Raw genomic sequence first — 10,750 nt, 5'->3', positions numbered from 1 at the left:
CGTTATACTGTACATAGATATGAATAGAGCCTAGATGATTTATTTAACTTACTTTATTTTTATTATTTACCTCAGTTGTTTTCTTGTATTATTTAATTAATTTATCTGCTAATATTTTTTTTTTAAATGTAGGACTCAACTCATGGGTTTAGGTGGTACCGACATTAAAATTGAACTAATTTTAAGATACAACCTGAGCAGTTCGCAACTTTATTGACCTTTGTATTTTTGGCAATTCGACACTGATTATAAACCACAATAATTGTATTTATTGACTTAATATTCATTATTCATTTTCAAATGTTTAAGATGAAGCGAAAATGAAATTTAGATAGTCTTACTTCATAACTACTTTTAATCCAATCTCACATCAATATTCAATTAGTCGCATACATTAAGATCTGTTAATTTATCACAGTAATTCTAGCATAACCTAAAACCGGCTCTTTCTCAAAATGAAGATTAATGCACTTACATCACTCTAACTTTGATCCCCTCAGATCAGGAAAATCTCAGGTGCTTTAGTTGAGTAAACAATTTATATATTTTCCTTATTTAAAATAAATAAACCTTTTTTAAAAATATTTTCCTGAAAAGGTAATTTAGTAATACAACATTACTTTTGAAAATTGAAAACCTTCTTTTATTGAAATTAGAAGAGTTTCATGTTTAATATAAGATTTGCTGAAGTGTAACATATGATTTTTTTATAATTTATAATGCAATGATATCTTCGTTACATCAATATAATTAAAAAAATAAATTGTTTTAAAAACACCGATAATGACATACTACAAATATCTATTCTTGGTTTTGCTCTGGACCCTTAGACCATGATGCTGATTCATTATCGAACAGATCCCAAACCTTTTTCCATTTCGGAGCACATCGTAGGGTATCCATGGAACGGCCGATAACTTTTATTTTTATTTAAAAGTAAATTGGTAGTTGGGTATTATCAATAATTTTTATATTATTCACAAAAATAGAATAATTTAAAAAAAATTATAAACAATAATTATGAAATAATAGAAACATATATGAAGATCGACAGATAATTATCGTTTAAATCTAATGGTATATACTAACACTCACTCGTAGAAAAATTTAAAACATAAAAAGTTTTAAAAATAAATTGTTGCCTAACTTGGTCTCTACACATTCTCAGGGCGATCCCGTAGGGTGATCTTGTAGGGAAACACTGGGATAAGGGTAGCTCAATTGGTAAGTTACTACACTCTTAACTGTCAGGTCTAGGTTCGTGTCAAGCTGAGGTAGATAATAATTTATTATACTATATGAGCTCTGGAAAGACGCTGTGGCGACCCACTTAGACTCTATAATGTGGATATCTTATAATAGTTGTGTATTAATCATAAATGATTTGTGTGAATGGTGATCACGACTCCTTCTAGTAATGGCGTAAAAAATCAAAAAGAAAAAGAAAAAAATCTTTTAGGTTATCTACTATTTTTATATTTATTATTTTCAAACTTACAAAGTAGTCTCTAATTGCTGAAAGTAAAAGATGTTGAAGTTGAAAAGTAACAGATAGCTAGCAACCTATCTCCACCAAGTAACTAAGTCAGTACTATTGCATAATTTAATGTAGATCTTCAAGTTTTTCAATGTATATATTTATTTATATTATTAATGTTCTATATTTATTTTTATCCTATGATATTAGTTTGTATGGTGTACGTAGGAAGCCGATGTATTTGAGATTATTTATAGAGTAAGATAAATAATGTATTTTTCCATCTCTTATTTAATAAATAAATGAGTTGTATTTATTCTGGGCAGCTCTAAAATAAATAAAAGTTTTAAAAACGGAAAACCTAGTTCGAATCAACAGCAATATAGGAGTAAATTGAATGGAATTCAACTGGCACAAAAATAACAGAAATGAAGGCGACATGTTTTTCTACATTGTATTCACAGGCATGGAGCTTTGTTAATTTGTTAAACAATGGTGTAAATATTACTGGATGAATTATGAGCTGGATCACCTTCTGTAATTACAATCTCCTATTTATGAATACCTGGAACTTCAATAAAACATAAAATTTCACTCCAGAGAAAATTACGAAGATTAATTTGAGGAAATTGAAGTTGCCCAAGCGAACTGATGAAGGAATCACAATACTTTCAGTAATGAGCTGTTGTGAAATTGTCTGAAATCTCGTTAGTTGGACTGGATTGAATTACGTCAGTTAGTAAGAAATTTAATTGAAGTTAAAATATAGTGAAGACTTCTCTCTCTCTCTTAGGGGTTGTGCTTTTCAGTTTATAGGAGGAAATGGGAGGGGGCGGGGAAGAATAAACTTTGTGAGGACAGTCAACAAAAAGCACGCTCAGATGAACGACCATTTGTTCACGTTGAAGTTGACTCGGAACATTCTATAAGGATTAATTCACTACACCGCCGAGAACAGTTTATTCAGTCCATATTTGACTTCGCCCTATCTACTTGTAATGGCGATGGATTACTTTACCATTTTATTACAAAATGAATTTGTTTTATTAAGAAAAAATATATTCAAGAACAAATTAAATTCTCTATTTTTCATATAAAATTTCAGAAAATCACATGATTTATTTTTTATACGGAAACATTCACCAATTTAAGATATTTTTGTAACCTTATATATCACAAAATCAATGAGTGATAATAGTGATATATTTTATTTTATTAAAATTAATTTTTAAATAAAATTGAAAATACTGGTGGCAAAATAAGGTACACAAATAGTATAAAAACTATAAAATTAGTCACCAAAATATCAGTTCACTTTGCTGATCTTATTCAGGTTTAAATGAAAACAAGATACAAACATTGTTATGTGTTGTAAGATTATACATATAAAAGTATACAAGTAAAGATTTAAAAAATAAATGAAGTAAATTAAAATAATATAAATATTAGCGAATGGAATAATTATTAATACCGTAAAGTGGAATTTCTATGGTAAAGTTTTCATGTGTTTTATTCACAAAGCCTAATTAATATACATTTGCTCCATAGCAATGACAAGTTTTTCCTATATTTGTCACCCGTTCTTTTCACCAGATGTTCTAGTAGGTTTTAGGACGTAGAAAACAATTTTTTTCTCTATAACTTAGCATTTTAATAGAAGAAAATGTTGCTAATAGGATTTATCGGGATAAAAAGCCCTTTTTTAAATACCTTTTGCATAGTCCATTGTCTGCACTATAACAGAAAATATGTAGGGTATATACAATTTTAAAATAAAGTACATTTTCTTTTATGAAACAGTATTAATTTTCCAATGTGGTTCGTAACTCTGAAACACAATGTGGGTTTTACCGTTCTACCGTGTTCAATGTGGGCAGTAATAATAAAATACTCAGGCACATTTCACAGAAGATGTCAACATCCTCTGGAACAAATTCACTCGATTGTTTCTTGATCTTAATCGAACAGCTTCTCTGGAATTCGAATTCTCTTTTGTTCGGTATAATTCCTGTTGGAACGAAAAATTACTCAAAATAACACTCCACAACTCAGCAGAGCTCGGCAACAGAAGTCAAGATCTTCTTCTTTTACTGGCACAACAGGCGCATGAAGCTGCCCTTGGCCTGCTCAACGTCCATCTTTCTCTATCTTCTGTATGGGTAACTGGGATCCTAAGTTGTCGTAGATCCCGCCTCACAGCATCCCTCCATCGGCCCTTCGGCCTACCAAGTTGCCACACACCATCCGGAACGTAACTGTACAGTTTATGTGCCACTCTTTCCTCGCTCATCCTCATTACATGGCCAAGCCATTTAAGCCTCTGTATTCTTATGTACGCGGAGATGCTACATTCCTTATAGAGCCCAAAAAGTTCACCATTTTTCCTTCTTCGACAATTACCATTCTCGCATACGGGCCCTAAGATTCTCCTCAGAATTACTCTTTCAAACCTGTCTAGCAGGTTAATGCTTTTATGGCTCAGGGCCAAGTTTCTCCACCGTATGTGACGACTGGCCTTATCAACGTTTTGTACAGGGTGAACTTGGTGGTGCGACTAACAAGTCTGCTTTTAATTAGCCTTACAATGGAGAAATAAGCTCTGTTTCCAGCAGCAATTCTGCTTTTAACTTCTTCTTTTTCATCCTGGTTCTCGTTGATAATAGAGCCAAGGTAAGTAAAACTTCTTACCACTTCGAAATTATAGGGGCCAATTTCCAGGCGACTCATCCTCTGCTCCAGAGGCTTCTTACCCAACAGCATAATCTTGGTTTTTTCCTCATTAATATGCAGGCCTATCCTTTTCGCTTCGACATCCATTGATGCTGTGAAGATACAAAAAAAAAATCCCACAAGGTCAGGAAAAAGAAATTAATCAAATATGATGTTGGTAATGCTAGGACAATCTTCAAGCGAAATCATGAAACCTCAAGAACTCGTATGGCCACGTTTTCAAGCCCCTCAGAACGTTCCAAACTTGAAAAACGACGTTATACCTTAATCATCTCACTTTTCGGTAACATATTTAAGTGAAGTATTTATCATTAATTTTGAAATTTATTATTCTACTTTAATACAAAAATATTCAATTGAAATTTACTTATATTGACTTATATATATAAATATTGACTTGAAATTTAACATTTTTTGGTATCTGAAAAAAACATGAATCATCTTCTGCCATACTCTGTTTAGCTTGTGATGTGAGCCATGAATGGAAGGAAAGGGCATGACAAGTCCTGGACCAGTATAACGGAGAAAATGGCCCAATATCGGTAAGCCCCAGAGAATAGAAGTATCGACCTAAGGGTAAGATTTGACTTGTAAATGGCACATTCTCCATCTCAGCTATCTGCGAATCCGGGCATCAATAACACCTTCCCTAACTGTATTGTCTCCCTCCGCTCTCCCCGTCCCTGCCTCGATATTGTACCGCGTCTCGCCTCCTCACAAAGGCTTGTTAGTGCCATCACAGTCACTAGTCAAACTAAATTAATTACCAACTTCCTCCAACCCGTGCACAGGAGAACAATACTAGAGATTGTGTAGTAGGACTGTCCACGTACCATAATGTAGAATGTTCATTTAGAATAATAAATTGATGATGATCTTGTTTTCAGGATACAGGAAGATAACCTAATATCTTGGTCGGTGGAATACATAGTAGACAAAATCAATAACACAAAAAAAGTATCAATATAACGTTATTTAAATTGTAGTCTTTCAATTTAGTATGTGCAGGGGTCCGCAATCCGCATGTGTATCTTTGAGGATGATAGTGCAGCTCTTCGATGAAATTACAAAAAAAATGGACAATAATTTCATTATATATGTCAAATATTACTGTTACTTACGCTTTTGCAGAATTTATTTATTTTAATAGAAAATTAGTTCTTTAGACCAATGATACAGAACGGTACCTAATTTTTTTCATATTTTAAGTTCATAATACGAAAATTAGAATTAATATTTTACAGAAACAACTTTTTCTAAAGATTTCAAGGCGATAAAAGAGAAATTATTAAAATTTAATTGATATATCTTCTAGAACTTAAATTCTATACAACTTTCTGAGGAAATGAAAATGCATTAGTCTCATTTATTGAAATGCTTTCTACATACATATGAATTATATATTAGTAACACATAAATTTATTTATAATGATGTATTAGTTATTTAATTATTCTATTTTATTTTATTAAAATAAGTTCTTATATTTGTTTTACGTCTTGGGTAGTGAAATTGTCTCATTAGCTCGCATAATTTTTCAATCAATATGTAATATATTATTATCATGTAATAACTCATGTACTGAATCATTCTGTATTTTTCTCTTATCATTTTTCATTTTTCATCATATCTTTATCACTACTTCCTGTATACGCGACGTATTTGAAATCGAAATAAAACCGTTAATCGGTTTACTGGCTACCTCCTCCCCACTCCTCCACACTTCCGCTTCATTGTTTCTTTCTGTTCAACCGATTCCTTTGAACAGGTAGGTTGTCCTGACTTGTTCTTTGCTCATTTATTATCATTATTATTATTAATTTATCTTTATTTTTATTATTCTTTCATGACGTTTATTTTATCTCTATAATTTGTTTCCCCTTCCCTGTTTTGTTTTGTTTTATGTGGATCTCCTGTATTTTTTTAGCTTTATATTTTACGTATTTTTATAAAGAAATTTTTACTCTTGCCATTGTTACTTGTTTTTATTCTTATCATTGTATCTTATCTTTGTATTTTTATTCTTATCATGGTATCATTTTGTATCTTTTTATCCCTGATGAATCCCTGCAAAGTGGGGCGAAACATCGGAAAATAAATAGTTGTAAACTATTTTTGTTTCACTTTTGACCGCAACCTTGACCATCTTCATATATAGTAATATATTCTCTGTTCACAATCGGTCCAAGAGCCCACGAGAAGAAGAAAGTCAATAATTTCATCCCAGTTTTTTTATTAGTTTAATGAAAACTATCTATAGTTACTATTCAAAATTGAAGAGTCCGTCAAGTATGGTGTATAAGTATTCCAATTGTTCATATAAAATTTTGTCCAAACGAATAGAAATCAATTTTAGCAAATATAATACTACTCCTACGAAGATAAACGTCACAAGCTACTTTATAGACATTGAACTAGCTTTCATTTGAGTGCTCATAGACGTGTGTACGTCTCATGGTTTTGAAAAAAGATTTACGACAGTAGATTCATTAAATACTGGTTTTTGAGTACATTTTTTTATGAAATCTTGCTTTTTAAAAACTGTATCTCGGAAACTATAAATCCTGAGCAGCTTAATTACTATACTAATATGTTTGCTTATTACTATACTTTAAATAATGTTATATTAGGTTTTCTATTGTTGTTGGTAGTTTTTAATATATGGAGCTCTGAATGATTTTTTTTTTTTAAACGTTTTAAATAGTCGCCATTTCTTATAAAAACTGTACTTGGCCAGCACATCGATTCCTACCCAGGCGAACGGTCCCTTCATTAATTCCATGGCGTAGCCTTTGACTATAGCTAGACTATAACACCTTAACTAGACTGGTATCAATACCTTATAATGCCACAAAGCAGTCAAACGGAGAAGACTCATTAAAAGCATATATAATACATTTCATGTATTATATATCTATGATATACTAATTTATTTTAATGAAGGTTACAAAAAAAATTAAAAAAGGCACATCACTTTTGACTAGTAATTATACATAGTTTTTATTAAAGTAATAAAAAAGTGGGGTGAAAGAACTGAGATTTTTTCCAACGGGCTTGTTGCTATCTTGCGCAGGGTTTCTGGTAAGAAACCTCATATAACATTTCCACTACAAAGATGTATTATGTGATTTCTTGGAATACCGTGAAGTTTTCCACTTTTTGGAATAATAATTTAAATATATCTTATTTAGACATGCCTTATTTTGTTCTTAGTTTTGATGGATTTATGGTCAAAACTTTGGCACTAAAACGATTAAAAAAAGTTTTGCTTATTTGTGTTCTCCAATCTCAGCAACTCATATAAAGCCGCAAACAAAAAATATATCATAAAATATTTTCAAATAATGGATAACGAAAGCGGAATATTGACGTTCATGTCCTGCCCTATACATTTTCATTAACTTAAATTTTACACGGAATACCAAATTTACGGTCTGACAACATTCTGTACGAAAATACCACTCATTAAATTTGTTCTTGATATACTTTCAGAACTTTTTTTTCGAAATAAGGGAGAAGTATAATTGAGTTGGTTAGTAATTAAGTTCAGTCTTGTATAAAAAGAGGTGAGCTGTTTAAGCCCTCTGTTTTTGTGCTTAATGGCTCTAGACCATTGGAGGTCCCTCTTTTTCTTTTATTTTCTTTTTCATTTTTTCATCCGCTCTTCACCTCCATCTACTATTGTTTTTTCTCTTACATAATGAACCTAGAAAAAATTCTTTTATTTCATTGAATAATGCATTTTTGTTAGCATCAGCAAATATAAAATGGCCTACCTTGTAATATAACAAAATGAGTAAAAAAAATTCTTTAAAGAAGTAAAAAAAAAGACGGAGTTTTCGAAATTGAACTTTGTTTATTTCACACTGTCTGAAAAAAAAAAAAAAATGATCACTCGAACCAACTCAGCTTTTATAAAAACATATACTTTTTTTTGTAGGTATATTTATTAAATTAAATCTGTACCACTACAACTTATGGACCAGGGGCGCAGTACTTTGTAAGGAAGTACTCTTACTAGATCAATTGTTGTGCAAGGAGGTGATTTGGTCAGATTCACTCTCAACGTATATATTTACACAAATATTTACTTGTGGAAGCGGATTGTTGAGAGGACCCGGAGTTCCCACTTAATTGTGGAATTCAAACAATGAGCAATAATAAAAAATATATTTATTATTTTTTCATCATTGGATCAATTTATTTTAATCAATGGTATTTTAAGAGTATAAATGAGGTTTCTGGCAATTCTTTTCTAAGGAATAATATAGCAAGCTTACCTCATAACTAGTGAATGTAAACATTGTTTTTTTTTGTATTTCAAGAGAATTTTTTTTTTTAAATCAACAAAAATATGTAAATACATAGATATAGTAATTGATGTTGCAATATTAGATAAGTACTTAACATAATGATGAAAAATAAATTTAAAACGGTATTACACAATGGTTGATTATTTAAATTATTAATTTATTAAACCAGTAAATAACAAATAATAAAAACGTGTTTGTGACTCATAATTCGAAGCAAAAAAAAAAAAAAAATTGAAGACGGAATTGTCATGTTTCACGGATCATTCAAGAATGACCTCTGACATATCGGTGTATTAAAAAAATATATACAATTTTGAGTTAAGATAAATGAAATTTCTATTTCTAGGCCAATTACAATGGTTCACCGAAAACCTCTTACCTCGAATTACTACAATGCATTTGATATTTGTTTGTTTGATAAATAGCGAATCTTGATATAAATCTTGGTAAAACATTGACATTCTGCCTTGATACTTATATGCTCCTTTTAAGAATAAATAAATACATAATGCCATGAACAAATATCACAATATGTTGTATATATGTTAGTTCTCCTCTAACACTTTGTCTTATTATGGACTCTATCAAGGATTTACGACATTGCAGTTATACATTCGGTGGGAATATATGAGTTATAAAATTTTACGGACGGTGAACTGAATGCCACTAGTTGAATCTGAAGCCTTAATATTAACTTCAGAAGTGTACTTAACTGCTTTCAACGACCATCGCGGGAACGTAAGCTTCACTAACAGTAAACTAAAAAGAATTATTTGGAGAAATAGTATTTTCACTTAGCACACAATTGGAGATACTTTTACTTTTTTTGCTTTGCAGGTAATCGTCTACTTAACGAAACCATTTTAACGTTTTACTCTAATCTCATAATGGGTACTCTATTATTTGTATGTTCAACATTGTTTTACAATGTGTTTTTCATTTTTTCAGATACACTAAATTCCCTTAGTTTAATTACCTAAATATTTTTCTCTAAAATTGTACAAATAAGTAAATATTTTTATCCCATAGTTTTTTTATCCCATTATTATAAATTACTTATTTTACTTATTAAATTAGGGATATAATAAATATTATTTTAAAGTAAAAAAAAGGCTAACATTTACTTAAATATTTACTGTATAACGAAAAAATTAAGGAAAGCTTTTTTTTTTATTCTAGCATTTTTTTGGGTCTTCTTCCATATTTATATCCCTTGAAAATGCTTTGAGTATTATGAGAACTGAAGATGATTGATGCATTGTTCCCAATTAACCGGGAAATATAATAATAGGGAAGTCCTTTGAAAAAAAGTCCGGGAAAAATTGATGTAATTGCAAAATCTCTTATTATTAAGTAATAAGATCATCTAATTGATAGAGGAAGATGGAAGAGTAAGCGTAACTAAAATTATTGTTCGGTTGAGGTGGAGTAAAAATCATCTACTGCATTTTTAGAAAGCAATTTTAGGGTAATTACACCTTACATAGTAAATAATTATTAATTTGTCAGTGTTGATCAATTCTTCTTGAACTAACTTTGAGCTAAAACATCTCGATTCCTCTGTAATCATCCAGAAAATCAGAGTTTGAACCTGTATGTAAATGAGGAGGTTAAAGTCAGAATGATATTTTAAATAATTTTGAGTTAGGGACGATCCAGAAAACTAAGGTATTGAAAGAAAATGAACTAAGTGACAACCTGGGAAGTTCACCGTACTGTTTTGAGTGTTTTCAAATATTTTATCGACAAAAAATCTATTAATTGACCTAAAAATTGGTCTATCATTTTCGGATTTTTAAAATCAAGCAAAAATAATTTTTAGACCATTTTATTTTACAACTACTTTTATCCAAACTTCATATCGATACTCAATTGGTCAAGAAATAACGTTGAGGATTTTCAAAACCCAAATTTGTGGTTTTATCGAAAACTCATCAAGACTTTTACAGAATAACTGAACTATCTAAAATGCAAAAAATGTTTTTCAATAATTAGAGTTACATTGTGTCACTACGAAGTTCTAGGTCTTATTTTATAAATCACAGACTTATTAAAGTCCATTAGTCAGTAAATAACGCCCAAAGATCACTATCCCTTGCATCGGACAGTAATATTGAAAGTGCGCAAATGAAAATAGAAAAAAAAAAGGGGTGAGAGGAAAATGCCATACGTTATAAGAGAATTGCGAAAAGCGCCGAAGCGATCAGGAAATATTGGGATCAGAGAAGAAAT

At 30.6% G+C, this 10,750-nt stretch overlaps 2 protein-coding genes across 2 annotated transcripts in view; both read right to left on the bottom strand.

Annotated features, from left to right (window-relative positions):
* The window catches only part of dnc (phosphodiesterase dunce), a 104,895-nt gene that overhangs the window by 89,821 nt on the left and 4,324 nt on the right, over positions 1-10,750 (bottom strand). The window lies entirely within an intron of this gene.
* Positions 3,956-4,294, bottom strand: LOC136796425 (uncharacterized). The gene has a single exon (XM_067050138.1). The coding sequence runs from the start codon at positions 4,292-4,294 to the stop codon at positions 3,956-3,958; it is 339 nt and encodes a 112-aa protein (XP_066906239.1).

Source organism: Halyomorpha halys, unplaced genomic scaffold (assembly GCF_000696795.3).
Source record: "Halyomorpha halys isolate HHAL.00 unplaced genomic scaffold, Hhal_1.1 Scaffold1239.1, whole genome shotgun sequence".
Classification (NCBI taxonomy): domain Eukaryota; kingdom Metazoa; phylum Arthropoda; class Insecta; order Hemiptera; family Pentatomidae; genus Halyomorpha; species Halyomorpha halys.
This window is presented reverse-complemented; position numbering and strand designations above follow the sequence as displayed.